The sequence below is a fragment of the Pinus tabuliformis genome, chromosome J, assembly GCF_031772625.1.
Source record: "Pinus tabuliformis cultivar Carrire ecotype Pingquan chromosome J, CPIR1, whole genome shotgun sequence".
Lineage (NCBI taxonomy): Eukaryota > Viridiplantae > Streptophyta > Pinopsida > Pinales > Pinaceae > Pinus > Pinus tabuliformis.
Window position 1 is genome coordinate 1,199,438,976 of NC_142295.1, and position 17,277 is coordinate 1,199,456,252.

The following is a 17,277-nucleotide window of genomic DNA, read 5'->3' on the forward strand; positions in this document are numbered from 1 at the left end:
GTTTGAATATAGATTGAAAAAGATCCTTACTTGCCTCCTCTTTATCCTTGGATGAGGAAACTCATGAACCAGCGTGGTGGGAAATCTCCTAGATAGTATTAATAGATTCATTGTGGTTCACATATTTATGAAAAAAATCATGTATTGTTGTCTCCTTCTACCAACTAGGTAACACAATTATTAAGATTTCCTTGCTCATTCCTTTTCAATAACAGTATTGTCATGCATTATGCCATAAGTTTTAAAAGAACCTACATGTCTCATAGCTAGTAAATCATAGGAATTTTTTAAGGCTTTTATTTTAAATTTTGATGATGAAGTTAGATAAGTTCTTTCCTTGTACCATAGGATGCCATTTCTCCATTCATAACTTGAGTTTTGGTCCAAGCTATTGCTAATGGAATAAAATTAAAGGTCCTTGGCATTTCAACTTCAATTTCATATAACTAATTGGTAACCACAACTAATGTTGCATAAAGTATGTTGGGAACTACATTTCCCTTCCCCTCCTTATGTAATATTTCCATCTCACAATAAATACTTTTTCTATTTCTTAAAATATTTTTTTCATTCATCTTTTTGAACTTAAAAACTTAATTATTAAACTATAATGGTTACTTATTTTTTCTATAAAAAAAAAGTATTTTCATTATATGTAAACAAAAATATAATACTAAGGTGCTTTAGGCATAGTCCAAGAAAGATATCTGGAGAGATTTCTACATAGTCTTTCCATATAGTAGTACATCCAATCTAGAAAGAATCACCTAGAGATTTCTTCAAAATATTTCCCTATAGTAGTACATGTGGAAAATTCAAGACTTCATTACATCAAGTATATTATTTAACAAGTAAATCAAAGTTAGACTTAATAGTCCCCAATACTTTCATTTAATGCAAATCAAGTATATTATTTAACAAGTAAATCAAAGTTAGACTTAATAGTCCCCAATACTTTCATTTAATGCAAATTGTTGGGATACAGCTATATGGCTAACTTATACTTCTTTCAAAAAACATAATGCCTAAGTAGTTGAAGTCCTTTTGAGAGAAGATGTGCATTCTTGTTGTGCTCTCTATAAACATGACTATAATTGATCCAAATATTATAATTTGTAAACATGACTATAATTTATCCAAATATTATAATTTGTACTTGAAGACTTCCTATTGAGGCTTCTACAACAACTTTTATTTTATGATATTCTTATAAAAAAAATTGGGACTTCACCTGTTTTTCTATTTTTATCATTAGTTTAGACAACATGAAGCAATTTTTAAGATTTCTCTTCTTGATTTCGTATGATTTTCATTACAGTTTTTATGTTTTAAGTCCATTTTTTTTAGTTTGGTATCCTAGCTTTTTTTTTCTCTTTCAATCTTTCTTTTTCTCTCTAGGGTTTACAATTAATCATGTCGATGATTTCTAAATTATTTCTAGTTTGAATCATATCCCAACCATCAAATTTTACATGTATATTGGATTTGAAATTCCAACCCTTTTAAAATTGTTTCTAGTTTGAATCATATCCCCAACCATCAAATTTTACAGGTATATTGGATTCGAAATTCCAACACTTTTTTTTCAAGGTCTTCTGAAGCTGGAAAAAAACGATCACATTCACCTAGTTAATTTGACTAAACTAAAAACACAGGTGAGACTACTTGTAAATCGATTCCAAACACCAAAATTCCAGAGGCCGGAGTTGGTGATGGGACTTACTTTCATATTGTTTGTATCCTCCTACACTACGGGTGTAGGAGTGACTCCTCCAGAGATTTGAACACATATGGGACTACTTGTAAATCGATTACAAACACCAAAACTCCAGAGCCTAGAGTTAGTAACCGTTAATTGGCTCCACATTAACCTCCAAAACCTAGAGTTGGTAAGAGCATAAACCATGAAATGGCCACCGAAATTGCCACTCGAAATAGCGTTGTTAGTTGGAGTCATCCAGCAGGTCGAGAATGTAACCGCTAGTTGACCCCGAAAATGCGGGCTCTGGGGCCATGTACCCGCTACATTCTCCAATGACAAACAGAAACACTTGAGAGACCCAATATGTGGGTTGTTGGTGTCTAAATCACATGATTGTATAAATATCAACTGTTCATAAATTGTTGTAGGGAAGGGTAGAGGGAAATGTTAGATTACTATGTTCCTGCAACTCTTGTTTGGATATGACTGTGTCTTCTGGAAACAGTTTTGCTAACCCAAAGTCTGCTATCTTGGAATCCAATGTCTTATCAAGCAAAATGTTGTTTGCTTTAATGTCTCTGTGAATGATTCGAGGCTCTGATTCCCATTCCCATTTCCCATTAATGTCTCTGTGAATGATTCGAGGAGATATCGAAGACGACCAGCTATTCCCATTATGATTTTGTAGCGCGTCTGCCAATCGAGCAGTTTCCCATGTTGATCTGGATCTGTATTGTCATAATTCAAACATGGCAACTTCAAAAACGTATGGGTAATAAGAATGCTGAATCTCGTAATTTCTTTAAATTTTTTAATCAATGTTTCATAATCTTTCTTAGATAAACTTGAAGCTTACCAAACAGAAGCGTGTGAAGGCTCTTGTTTGGCAAATACTCATAAACGCTCAACCTTTTTGGTCCCTCTGCACAGCACCCAAGCAGATTTACAAGATTTTGGTGTCGAAAGTTGGCTAAAACCTTCACTTCATTCATAAATTCTTCGTTTCCTTGACTAGATCTAACAGACAACCTCTTTACCGCGATTTGTTCTCCGTCTTTTGCCTTTCCCTAAAAATGCCAACAACATCAACAACTGAGGATGAGGAAGAGAGTCATTCATTTTCCTTGCTATCACATTTAATTATCTGTGAAATCTCACTGCAAATTGTAGTTCACAGTCTTATGAATTTGTGAGTGTAGGCTTTCGCAGTTTTAATTCATATTTCTGCTCTTTCATTATGAAAACACTGTGACAGATGTGTGACCTATAAACCCTAATTTTTTACCCTTTCTTGACTCCGTTCTTCTCTTCTTTTGTGGCCTTCTATTATCCCCAAATTTAACTTGTTCCGTCTCATTTTACATTCAAAAAACTTTATTCGTCCTTAATGATGAATGGAACATTTACTAAAAACTGGGGAGTTTCACACATTAGCCCTAATTTTCCCAGAAACCACAAGCAGAAATAAGTCTGCAATATTTGTCCCTGATTATGAATGGAGCATTTGAAACCTGAGATCTCTGCCTCAGTTTTTATAGAAGCAACAAACAGAAATAAACCTAATAAATGTTTCAATGCTTCTCTGCAGATCTCCATAATATCTATATGTTATTTTTGTTAATAACTGCTACGGCGTAGGCAGAACTATTATGGCATATGGGTGACTGTGATATCACGGAAAGAAAGCTGCTAATGAATAATAAACAGGATCGTTACCAGGCAGAGGAACAGAGCCATGGCCGCGAAGCTCAACGTGATCCCGGCTATGCTGCCAATTCTCAGGGATTCCTGCGTGTCAATCTCGTCTCCCGATATTCACAGCAAAATCATATAAACAAAAGATTTGAACATCGCGTCTGAAGCAGATAGAGATGGATAAACATATCAATCGCGCGCGCCAACCAACAGCGAAGACGGTGCTTCTGCCACTGTGTCCTGTGGAACCCTAATCTATTTACTCAGATTACAGATTCCGTATCATGTGCTCAAGCAGATACAGAAGAGGTTATCTACCCATGGGTTTATCTGCTTATAATTTGATGGTTTATAAACTGATAAGTTTGGAAGATTATAAATTGATAAGTTCATTGGTTTATAGGCTGATATCTTATAAGAAGATAAAGCGCTCTGGTTATAAATTTATAGGTAGGTCTATTTATAAACGGATAAGTTATCAGTTATAAATTGATATGCTTAGTTACATATAATAAGATAGCTTATAAAATGATACGTAATATGCTTATAATAATATAACCTTTAGTGCTTATAGCTTGATAAGACTTGTTCTTAAACGATAGCTTATAAACTTATAAGGGTAGTGGCTTATAATATTATAAGCTTATTAGCTTATAAATTGATAAGCTTATCTACTTATAAACCAATAACCACATGGACTTATATTTTTGATAAGACGAACTTCTTATAAGGCTATACGCATATCTGGTTATAAACTGATAAGCTTATCTGCATATAAAATGATAACCTCCAAGGCTTATAAAATGATAACCTCCTTGGCGTATGAGATGATAAGCTTCCTTGCTTATAATATCATAAGCTCTTCTGCTTATAAGATGATACGTAATCGATGATAGGCACCTCTGCTTATAGTCTAATAAGCTTATCTACTTTGAGTTGATAGGGAGATCTAGTTATAGACAGATAAGTCCACATACTTATAATATTATAAACTCTTGAGCTTATAAACAAATAAGCTATCAGATTATTAACTTATAGCCGGATACGCATATAAACTGATAAGCGCGTGAGCAGATAACCCAATAAGGCGTTAAGTTTATAAGCAGATCGCGTACCAAATTTTGTGCACTCCGCGTTTCTACCGACGGCTCCATAGGAATCTCTGCATCTTCAGGAAACCCAGCGCAATCTGATCAGGTAGCTCCGCATCAATGGTGCTGTTACTGGCTCGGAAGGAAGGATCTGCATTTCTCATGAGGGTCAAAGCAGGCCTCCACTCATCTTCAGTCCTTTTCCGCCTTATTGCTGCAGCAACCATTTTTAGGGCATTTCAGTCACAGAAATTGAGTGTTCCTGCGGGAAATTTTCTGCAATATTTTCTGGCAGCCGGAAGCGCCGCAGAAAATTCCTGGGCAAGCCCTACGGGCAGGGGTTGTGTGCTCCAGGTGTAGCTTTCGTTTGCCTCTATTGCGAAGATCAGTTCTCTACTGTTGCAAGACATTAACACTTTGCTACCATTATAATCCCCAAGTTTGACTGCAACTATGATCCAGTTCTGGACACCATTGGATAGTAGCTGCGGGAGTGAAATTGATTACCAGCGACTATGAAATTGATTCTCAGCAACTATGATTCAGTTCTGCACATCACTGCAATGCTGGGAGCCCCTGTTCCTCCCAGGTATGGCTTTGCTGGTGGGGTCCGGGGAGATTGGCTTCGATATTTACTTCTCCATGGCTCCAGGAAAATTCCACAGTCCATTTAGAAGCCTAAGCCTGCAGAAGGCGTGGCAGAGATCTTCAATCTTCAAACTCTTCTTGATTGCATTTTTGTTACAAATTTTTTACTCTGAACTTTCTGTAACTGCAGGCTAAAACTCTAATATGCCAAACTTGGCTTCTGAGCCACTTTTCTCCATCCACAGTAGTTTCTTTGGGAGGCTATTTGCTCCAAAAACCCATTCTCGAAGTATCAAGACGTCTTCTGGCATATCTTTATTTTACTTGAACGATTTCTCTATGAGAAAATTCACCAGAAAACCTTTATTATAAACACAGACGCAAAATCCCATTTAGAAATTAAAAGCACTTTGTATTCCAAAGTTAACACATGCCTATGCAGACATAAATCTTAGAGCAATTGATCCAAACTTTAAATGCTTTGATCCACTTCTAACACTTAAGACTTTAATGCTAAGTTTGGAGTATGAAGCTAAGTACCTAGACATTAAATGAATCTGTGTTAGTTTGTAGGTATTTTTTTATTGAATTATATAGGAATTAACCCAGAATAAAATTTTAAGGTTTATGATACTAGAAATAGTTTATGGGACTACCAGTTTCCTTGTTTTTTGCTTTTTGTAATTCAATTTTTTATTACTCAAATTAATAATGAGCTGACCCAATTTTCTAATAGTCCCTTCCCTAAAAGACAATGCTATGGAACCGATATTGTTGTAACTATCTTTGATGTCTCTAAGAGCATCACATTCCAAAATTAAATGTTTTTTTAGTGCAAAAAGTATGCAGGTTCTTCCCAAGTTTCTTTAAATCTTTTCCATCAATTAATTTCATACAGAAGTTCATGCGAGTCAGTTCTTAATTGAGCAATAAGAAGCTTTGCTTTCCATTGAACGCTAGCTCCAATGTACTATTTTTGTTGGAGATCACAAGTGAGGTTGAATACCTGAACATATTACTTCTTTCTACCCAGCTCTTTTCCCCATATAAATTTGCTTATGAACTTATGTTTATATATATATATATGAATCTATATTTATTTGGTATATAAATTTCTGTGAAAAGCAAATTTTTCTATCAAATATTGAACAAAAAATTTAAATAAACAATAAAAATAGTTTTAATTCAATATATATATATATATATATATATATATTTTAATTTTAATTTATACTATTTCCCACAGACAGTAAGTGCATTTCCCCTACTATAGGGATGACCCTAATCCGGAATATGAACCATAGAAAAAGACACCCAGTAGACCAATCACGATAATACCAGTTACAGTACCTATCAACCAAAGAGGGATTCTTCCAGTGGTATCGGCCATTTCTCTTACTCCCTTTCACATTTTCTTAAGTGGTCATACTCGAGACATAAACAGTCATAGCATAGATAATTATGCGTATTGGATCTCTTCGAATGGAGTGAGAATATTATCATTGTTCCTAATTGAAAAAATAATTGGAGAATGGAACAGCGAGTACAAAAATTAGTAGCAACCCCCAGTAGAGACTGGTACAATTCAATTCAACATTTTGGTCGTTCGGGTTCGGTCGTGTCATATCTACATACTTCCTCTTCCTTTAGTATAGAGTTTATCGTTGGATGAACTGCATTGCCGATATTGATCCCAAGAAAAAAACTGTAGGGATAGCTAGCCCGCGAACAGCCAACCATCTAACTGTAATTAGATAAGTTCTATCTATAGTCATTAGTGCCTCCTAAAAAGATCTAGTAAATTCATCGAGTTGCTCTAACGGATCAAAACAGCGAGTTACTAATGGAAACTCTTGTCGACTTTCTGTGAAATACTCATTTGGCGGGGGGCTCCCGAACACATCATAAGCCAAACCCGTGCTTACAAATAACCAACCTGCAATGAATAGAGAAGGTATGGTAATGCTATGGATAACCCAGTATCTAATACTAGTAATAATGTCAGCAAAGGAGCGTTCTCCCGTATTCCCAGACATGCTCAGCGCCATATATTATTGTAAAGCCTAATCTTAATACCAATTTATAAATTTAGTATTTCATTTATTATTTCTTTAAAAAACAAGTGACTTTTATTTTATCACTTAACACATCAACATTTACTTATTTTTTTTCAGCACCAAAAAAAACTATATATTTGTATTATAATCCATGTTTGATATACATACAATGACTCTGTACTGCCTGTTGATAAACTGTAGATAGAAGACATATCCCAAACAAACATATCCCAAACACTGAAACTGACAAAAATATTGAAAGTTTTCCAAGATACATACTCGGAAGTTGAGTGGAATCAGATGATAATGAGCTCAAAAGGATTTCAAAACTTGTTGTGTATGATATGAAATAAGGAAGAAAGGACCTATACTGCTAGAAGCTATCATATGCATAAGACATAAATATAAAACCAAAATTTTCTTCCATAAGTATATGCTATATGCCTTGAAAATGGAAATCCTATAGATATTGTTGTCCGCCTTTATCTGCATTCTCCATAAACCTTGAGGCAAGGTAAGGCCCAATTTAGATAAAGCATCAGCCTTTTTGTTTTTGTGCCTTTCAATATGAGAAATAGAATAGTCCTCCTGTTGTGCCATAATGTTGCTATCCTGTCCAACCATCCAGCAAGGTGAATGTTTTTTATGTGTTTCTTTGACAGAACATGATCAGTTATTACCTTGGAGTCTCCATAGATTTGCAATTTTGGAATATCAAGAAAATTGGAGGCAGGCTAAAGCCACTGCTTCTGCTCTGTTATTTGTCCCCGGACCAGCATTCCAACAGATTTCTATAACTTATGCATTTGCTATTCTGATGTAAACACCACATGCACAATTACCTTGTTGTGCAGCACCATCGAAATACGCACATGGTGTTGTCGAAGCAGTCATCAACATTTACTTATTTATCACTTAACACATTATCAACATTTATCATAAGTAAGTTCCCTCCCCAATTTCATTTATGAACTAATTCTCTTTTCTCTGCAATGAGTTCCCCCTTCATCTGATCTTTTGAATTCCTCTCAGAATATGAAGATTCCTTGCCTGTGTCTGCTAACTTGTAGTTTGGATGGACCACCATTTATTTAATCTTAAATATAACAAAATAATAATTGTGGCATACTTATTATACTAGTTTTTAGTTTTTTTTGTTTTCATTATTGTTAATAAAGAATTGATATTGATAATAATTATAAGTCTTAACATCACTAAAATAAATAAATTATTTCATAACATGTGATTTCTATTATTTCATGGATATTAGAAATAGGCTATTTATGAGATGCAATTTCTTCTTCTTCTTTTCTTTTGGTTTTTCCTATTCACATTTTAATTGTAATCAACTAATTAGATAATATGTGTTGAGTTTTTTAAATAACATAAATGAAGGACTAAATAATTTTAAATGTTGATTTTGTGTATGCAATTATATTAATAATTAACTTAAATTTTTTGAGTCTTTTTTTTTTCATTACTACATATGTTGAATGTGAGACAACCTCAAAATCTGCAAATTATTTTTCACCAATTCATTTGATGTGTGTGGAAAAAAAGTTTTTTCAATAATCAAAGTCATACCATAAATACATTGGTAGAGAAAGTTTCATGTTTTTTCTACAAACCATGTTACCAAGATTAGAAAACTAAACTTATTTAAAATAAATAAATAAATGGCAATAGATTTGGGGACAAGCCAATAGTAAGAAGAAATGGAATTATGCACATGGAACATTTGCAATGCAACAATTCATTGTTTCAATATTTTGATAAATAAAAAACAATAAAATCATATAATACGCAAAACATCATAATTTTGGTATTCATCTATTCAAAACATCATAATTTTGATATTTATCTATTTGACACAATTATTTTCAATAATGTCATTTTAATGCCTTATTAATCAATACTTTACATTTTGTTAAACCAAGCATTTTTTAATTAGCAGTAAATTTTAGTTTTTCTATTTATGATTAAAGTTTGAATTGACATTTTGAAATGCATTTATAAATTGAATATGTTGATTACATAACATCAATATGCATACTTACAATTAAAATATTAACTTTAATTTTGCTTTGAAGAAATGAAATGACCATTTTTATCTAACCCTACTTCAATTTAAATCTATTAATATAATGGACAATATTGACTTGATAACTCAATTCAACAAACATTCTAATCCATTGCAAAATACAATATTATTTGGACTATGCAACCCAAATCAATTGTAAAAATCTAATATAAAATCGATGCAATTTAGGGGCTAATGCTCACTTGATCATTCATCTTTAATCATATTTTAATTCACATAAGAGGTTCTTCATTACATGCCAAACATTACAACAATTAAAACATTGCAATTGAATGCTTGTATAACGATGAGCGCTCTCCTTTGTATTCCACTTACTCGTGCTCATCAAACAAAACAAGTCATATACAACATATACAAAATAAGATATTACAATCATTATATAAGTTAAACTAGAGAATTGAACACGATAATTAATTATAATAAGAAACACATATTTCTTTGAGTTTGTTATATGAAAGGGGAGAGTCCATTTTATACTTCACATATTCATGCTCACTGGAACAAGTCATATTACATTAAAATATTATATTTTTAATCAAAGTAACACTAGAGTTTGAAGGCATGAACTTATCATGCGATTTTCAAGTCCATTTATATACCATGTTATGTCTTAAAATAATATACACTTTCTAAACTAGATGTACTTCTACAAACAATGTTTTCATAAAAAAGTGATTATTTTTAAAAGGTATCCAAGAATATCTAAACATATTAAACACCCCAATACTTGTTTAGCCATGAGAAATCCTTAAACCAAGGCCAGATCTATCAGTGTTTATTTAGAAAAAACACAAAAAATCAAGATATTTGCATACCTCTCTATGAAGCTAACTGACAACTAACAAATTAGGGTTGGTTTGTACCAATTAGGTACCTAACTAGTCGATTCGGTACCTAACTGGTACAAACCGATCCTCCAGTCTGGTTTTTCTATTGGTTCATTACTCATGCATGCCCAACTAGTCGGTTTGACCAGTGACCAATTCAGAGTAGTTGATTTTTAAAACAGTGGTCCTTATTGGGCACCTAAAAATAACAAAGGGAAATGTTTTCAAGGTTGAATTGTGTTTGGGATAATAACATACACATATTTTGAGAGTTGGAGAATTTTCCGACCTTATATAATGATGTTTGTGGTAGCAATATGCAAAAATCACAGGGACTCTCTAATCAATGTTGGGAGAGGCATTTCATGGAATTTTGCTTTGATTTTATTTTTGGATGGAAGCTTATCTTATTTTCCTAAATATCACATTTATAATAGTCTTATTCAACAAAGAATTGATTTGGCATGCAATCCATGATGTGATCATATTTTTTAAGGTTTTCCCCACTTCATATTCATCTCCAACCACAAAATGATGGAAGTTCTAGCACATATGCAAACAATATTTGATGTCTATTTTTTTGTTCATAACCAAACACAAGGGAAGATTTCATGCATTCCATTAGATACTTGCATGGTGGCATTGACTCTGTGAATACACAACATATTTTCTTCTTGTTTTATTGTAGCATAAGAAGTATAAGCATGATCCACAAACCTTAGTTTTTATTTTCTATGTTTTCTTAAGTATTATGGTTTATGCCTTTTTGTAAAGTCATTTTTTAAAATTTTGGAGCTTGAACGTAAACATTTTAATTGCTCCAATTGGGTTACGTGATATGGAGCTTGGATCCATCCCAACAATTGTTCACTTTTTATGGCAATTTTCAGTAGGTGCGATAGACATTTTGGGTAGGTACAACATATATTCTTGGCTAGTACAACACAGATTTTGTGATTCTCTTGCACTCGAAAATCATTACATCGGTCACTATTCATAAGTCAGAGTTCTTGACATCACAGTTTCCTAGGTCACAGTTCCAAGTGCTAGACTCATACTTCCTCAGTGTTCTGCAATGGGCTTTTGGAACTTTGACCTTTGCAATCGTGACCTAGGGAACCATGACATCTAGAAATGTGACCTTGTAACTGTTACATCGGTCATAGTTCATAGGTCACAGTTTTGGGCTTTCAATGAAGGAGAAGTGGCAAGCTTAGGTCCCTTCGTTCAAGCAACTAGATGTGTGAGAAGTGGCTTGCCCAGGCCCCTCCGATCTAAGAGCTCGATTGATGACAAGTGGCATACCGAGGCCCCTTCAATCTGTGTGCTCGATGGATGACAAGTGGCTTTCCCATGTCCCTCCAATCTGGGCACTTGATGGATGACAAGTAGTTTGTCCAGGTCCTTTGGATCTGGGCTCTCATTGGATGACAAGTAGTACATTGAGGGCCCTCCAATCTATGCTTTAGATGGATGAAAAGTGGTGGGTTGAGGGCCCTCGAATTTGTGTTATAGATGGATGTATTATGTTACTATCATGCATTATGTTGTTCTGACCACAATGTGTGTTTAAGTATTTCTTTAGACCTAGTCATTTCTGAAACAACATGGTTATGATTAGTAGTGGTAGTGGCCCACTAGATCAAAAATTATGTACTAATAAATCTTGTAATTTATGTAGAGAAATAGATATTTCATAATCAAATAAATTAATATTATAATTTGATAGATACATTGACAATTGCTAGCATCGTGGTCTTCTTCACTTGCATTGACATCTCAAACAACTGCTCAATTAGGTTCATCTATTAACTAATTGGATCCATCTAAGTGGCTAGTGAAATTAGGTTTATCTATTGACTAACTAGATCCATCTGAGTGGCTAGTGCAATCCCTTGTTAGTGTCGACTTATGGATTTATCTAGTCTTCAACAACTTCTACTCTCAATGCATTTATCAATCATTTATCTAGGTGCAAGAACTAGTTGTTCCCGTTTTTATGCTTTATTTTCTCAGCAATTGCATTTTTTTGTATCATCTTAAATTTGTCAACTAGATTGTTTGTCAATTTGCTTGGGTTGGCCTTGGCCAACCTTTTCATGTCAATATAGACAACTTATAAGTTGTCCTTTTGCTTTTGAATTAACGTGTGACTTGTACTAGATAGGTTTGGCTTTTTCTCCAATTATTCTTGGCTTTAATAGCCATTACCTTACTATCGGTATCTTTCAATGTCCATACTTTGAAGAAGTTATTCCAATAGAACACATTCAAGAATCTTTCGTGATTATTTGTCAAGATTGTTGAAATTCATGGCAAGTAATTAGAACTCTAGGCTCACATAATTACCTTACACATACCTCAATTTTTCTATATATATGATCAATATTTCATTTAAACATATTGTAGAAAAACAAACATTTCGTAAAACCTCATTGCACAATGGAAAAATGTGTCAACATAACAGGAAAGCAAACATTGATGATTTTATCTTTTTATTATTCATTGTTATATCCATTATGTACAAAGTTTGCAATCCCTTCCTTTCCTTGCATTGAAATAAATCTTTTAAATAATTTTTTCTAGTTTCCTTTCCTTGAATTGAAACAACTATTTTAAATTAAAAAAATCAGTTTCTATAAGCATCTATCTTGTTTATCTTCACAAAAAATTTGCCCAATAAAAATTACTCATAACAATAACACAAATCTTAGCATTCTAAAAACATGCATGGATATTTTGTTTTCATGAAAAACGAAGACAGAAAGCCACTCCATCTTCCCATTCCTAAGGGTTATGAATAATATCCCAATGAAATGAAAATCAATGTCAGTTAAATATGATTTGAAAGCATTGATTCATGACCATGCAATTTAGCTTTGTTTTTCCATATATTCAAAAGAATTTCATGAGCAATATGAAATCTTGATAAACCCTATCAATAAGTAATCAATGTTTCATCAATTAATATTGTGTTTAAACCTCTAAAAACATCCACTAAAAAGTGACTAAGCACAAGCACATTATTTCGACATTATTTCCATTTGGAGTGTGTCAAGAAACAAAGTTGTGTAGGGTGACTAAGCACAAGTACACTACTTTTACATTACTTCCATTTGGAGTGTGTCAAGAAACAAAGTTGTGTATGTTTAAAGCATGGCTTATAACTGTTTTTAAATTTTCAATATTATTTCCATTTGGAGTGTGCCAAGAAATAAAGTTGTGAATGCTATAAAGCAGGGCTTAACAAGTGGAGAATAGGAAACAATGTAATAAATCAAAATGTCCCATACCAGACATGTCGATAGTATCAAAGTTTCCATTTGAACAGTTTTTAAATTTCACTAGTTTGCATATTCTAACAATGACCTTATCTGATTGCTTCCCAATGAAACAATAATGGCAGTCAGTTAATTTACAATAATATATCCACTCATATAAATTCTCGCCATGAAATGAAACAATAATGGCAGTCAGTTAATTTACAATAATATATCCACTCATATAAATTCTCGCCATGTTATTAAAACAGCTAGAATTCATGCATCCGTAGATAATTACAAGAACTATAAGCATACAAGTTTTGTAAATAGCATAAAACTTCTAGCTACTACAAATGGCATAAATAAAGCTTCCTATTAAGTTGATATCCAAAATGTGTGATTATACAACTTCCAACAGCAGTATCTCTCCCTCAGCAAGTCCAAATAAAGCAATGAAAAAATATAAGCATTACCCCCATCAATCTGTATCAATATGTTTAAACAATAGTGTCATCAAAAAGTTCGTTTAGTCAATTGCAGAACACACAAAGGCTGCAGCAATGAAAAAATATGAGCATTATCCCATCAATCTCTATCAATATGTTTAAACAATAGTGTCATCAAACAAGAAAGTCCGTTGAGTCAATTGCAGAAATAATATGTTTAGACAATAGCCATCAAACAAGAAAGTTTGTTGAGTAATCTTTTCTCAATTGAATTAATTCAATCTGAGCTCCAATAGTATTCAACCCAAAAATGCTGATTCAGTTTATAAATATTTCTGAGTCTGACAAAGCTTCCGCATAAACCAGGTTTGTCTGAATGTAAAACTCATCTGGTACAAAGAAGGGTTTCAAAAATGGACCCTCGGAAAGAACATTCATGAATTATGCTCCAATGACAGAATTTCAATTTTTACACGGCCTAGAAAAAACATAGTGACCAGAATTACACCTAGATACTCATTTACATGTCACTTACAGTTGCTGAACAATATCTTATGAAAATTAGAATCTTGATAGAATCCCTCAACAACTGGAACACAGGTGAGGCATTTCACTGACAAGAGACTACCATTATTCACGGTATTCTTGTAAACAAACGGTCGGTAGACACAAAGTAGTACAGTGTACTTCAACTTGTTCTTATGTTCCATTGAACTACCTTAAGGGTGGTTCCGAACCATGTTTACTTAATGTTGGATTTGATCCGACATTTCCATTATCTGGGGAAGGTCCAACACCCCATTTTCCTTCTTACTGTGAAGACTCAATAACATGAACTCCTCCATCTGTCATTCCAAGAGCAAATTTGATTCAGTTCAGATGGATGTGATGCAACGACTATAGGATAGGCATTACTGCTCAATAAATAACCAAACAATAAATTAAATCATAATATGCCTTGCCAAAAGCCAAATCTAAAAAATAAACGTATCAACCATGACAGAATGAAAAAGCCCATTTACCTGTTCATTCCCAATGGTAAGTATGTAGCAGGAGCAATGCGACAGAGAGGCCTCAAGCTTTCTGCATCAAACACTCCAACTGCACCATCACAGAAGCTCAGAAGCCCGCATAAACTAGGACATTGTTACATGAGTATATGGCACTTGAAATAGGAGCAGATAGGCAAATCATGAGGAGACCACTGCAATGCAACCATGTAACAAGCTCATCCAAACAGATACAGAAGGTAAGTGACATTCTATAACTGTCTACGTTTGAATTCAACACTTCTTACAAGTACTTACATGGCGCAAGCGCTCCAACTTGGAAGCATCATATATAGCAAGCTAGCTCTCATGCACAACCAACAAGTGAATTGAATCATTATGAAACTGTACTCGTACTCGTGTATCACCACTAGTGGTGATGATCTTCCTGGCTGTACTGGTACAACTTCCCACTGGTGGCGAGGATCTTCCTGGCTGTACTGGTACAACTTTTGACTTTAGCTTGTCCCACCCATCTATGCCCCAGAGACATGACTGTGAAAAGACATGGTTGTGAGGACATGAACATTTCTACTTGGTAAATTTATGTGAACTTACGTAAACTTTAAAGTGAACATCACGGAGTCAGTAATAATAAAAGAAACCATATACCTGGGCATCCGCTGCAGAAGATATCAACACATGAAAAAGCCAGATTATAAATAATAATAAAAAAAAAACTATATACCTAATAATAAAAGAAACCATATACCTGGGCATCAGCTCCAGAAGGTACCAACACATTCAAAACATGTGAAAAAGCCAGGCCTGTGATTTTCTTTTGGTGCCCCCTTGAGGCTTCTTTTTACCTGTAAAAATTGCAGCAAGTTCAGAGCATGCCACTTCAAGGTCATTTTTGGTAAAAGGGCACAATGAAGAAAAATGATAAGAATTTTAAATTCAAAGATATATTCACAGGCAGCACCTCATCAACTCGAACACTGTATATTTGAATTGATGAATCCTCCATGCCAATTGCGATAATGTTATTGTCTTGAGGGTGGAAAGCCAGAAAAGTGGCTGCAGGAGGAGGTGGCATGAAAGTTGTCATGACCTGCAATGAATCACTAATTAGTATACCATGAAACCAGTGATTTAGATAAATTGGGAGCCTTTGAATTCTTGGCCTATACCGAGGAACATTACACAAGAACCTTCTAGAGTGATCCTGAACTGAACCCCATTACCCACATAATTTGGAAGTTGGTGAGACATTAGAGAATAAACCCTATGCAGACAAATGTACTAAAACTGAAATCATATATATCATCGCAAACATTAAAATGAAACTGATCTTTAGGTAAAAGGTTATTTTACCTTAAATGTCATCATATTGAATAAGGAGACCTTGCCACCAGAAGCAGACATCACATAGGAATCATTCTTGGACAAAGCTATACAACCAGCAGCTTCTTCTGGATTTGTATCACCAATGTCATTGTTCATAACAATCCCGCTAGCTGGTGGAACAAAATACCAACTCTTAGTAACTTGCCAATCATTACTACATAAAATACAGCAGCAAATTATATATCCAAAAGTATAGCAAACATAAATAAATAAAACAAGCTAATATAAAAAGGAAGCAAACAAAAACTACTAAAGCAACCCACATTTCCGATGGATTTCAGCCACTCCACGGCCATTTGCATAGCTTATGGAGAGCATTGGATGTCAGTGCTAAAACAACAACACTGGAATTGGTGTATATCATTTTACCACTTGCTATACCACATTACTTGTTTGGATCAATATCGACAGAATTTGTAGCACATAAAATTGTAAAGTATGTTAACCCTTAGTGTTTTGTTTTCTGTAATAGAAGGATGATTGCATACCTTGCTCGTATGCATTGTGTCAGGCAACCTGAGAGACCTACACTGACCCGAATCACTGATCTCAGTCAATTTCCAGTTCTTGCTCTTGTCCGTGACCTCATCTAGAGGCCTTCGCTTAACATCTGGGGTCGGACTGCTGTCTATACTACTCTGCACACATGTTGTCTAGAGTATCAGAAAATTGTTAGAATTCATTGATCATATCATCCTATTCCTATAAAAGATATGCCAAAATAATAGCTAATAGAGCATTTGAAAGGGGAAAAGAACAAAATCCTATGCTATATAGAAACTTGAAAGCAACAATATCTGGACTCTGGAGTTAAAGTTTAGAAAATGACTAAGATATATGTAACAAACTAAACTAAATATGGCTAGACAAATATGCTAGATTCTAAAGAAATAATTCTATGAGAAAGCTCTTACAAAATTGGTCATTGACAATGCAGCTTGAAGTCTGTCCAAACATTCTATAGTACTGCGAAGGGAACTGGGAGAAGTGACTGCAGGAGGCATGACATTCACAATTAAAGTCTACATAGTAAAAATGATCTAGTTACAGTTTAAAGTTTAAAATTAATTAGCAATGCATGTATATAGTAAATGTGCATGGAAGAAGC

The 17,277-nt window shown here is 34.0% G+C and overlaps 1 protein-coding gene and 2 pseudogenes across 4 annotated transcripts; all 3 read right to left on the reverse strand.

Annotated features, from left to right (window-relative positions):
- Window positions 1-1,502: 1,502 nt before the first annotated feature.
- On the reverse strand, window positions 1,503-3,712 carry LOC149231422 (cysteine-rich receptor-like protein kinase 44). Of its 2 annotated transcripts, none has more exons than XM_089376295.1 (3): window positions 3,419-3,712; window positions 2,612-2,769; window positions 1,503-2,430 (listed from the first exon to the last, which is right to left on the reverse strand). In XM_089376295.1, exons 1-3 carry the CDS (start codon window positions 3,437-3,439, stop codon window positions 2,115-2,117), a joined length of 495 nt encoding a protein of 164 aa, XP_089232421.1. In that variant the 5' UTR covers window positions 3,440-3,712; the 3' UTR covers window positions 1,503-2,114. The 2 variants fall into 2 exon arrangements, with proteins under 2 accessions (XP_089232421.1, XP_089232422.1); XM_089376296.1 differs by having other exon boundaries at window positions 2,559-2,769.
- A 10,751-nt stretch (window positions 3,713-14,463) lies between these two features.
- LOC149231423 (protein TOPLESS-RELATED PROTEIN 2-like) lies at window positions 14,464-15,624 on the reverse strand (annotated as a pseudogene). Its single transcript, XR_016248071.1, has 4 exons — window positions 15,532-15,624; window positions 15,078-15,314; window positions 14,793-14,974; window positions 14,464-14,615 (listed from the first exon to the last, which is right to left on the reverse strand). The product of XR_016248071.1 is annotated as a protein TOPLESS-RELATED PROTEIN 2-like (transcript).
- Window positions 15,625-15,669: 45 nt separating this feature from the next.
- LOC149231424 (protein TOPLESS-RELATED PROTEIN 2 pseudogene) lies at window positions 15,670-17,162 on the reverse strand (annotated as a pseudogene). Its single transcript, XR_016248424.1, has 4 exons — window positions 17,084-17,162; window positions 16,658-16,807; window positions 16,137-16,279; window positions 15,670-15,873 (listed from the first exon to the last, which is right to left on the reverse strand). The product of XR_016248424.1 is annotated as a protein TOPLESS-RELATED PROTEIN 2 pseudogene (transcript).
- Between the last annotated feature and the right edge of the window lie 115 nt (window positions 17,163-17,277).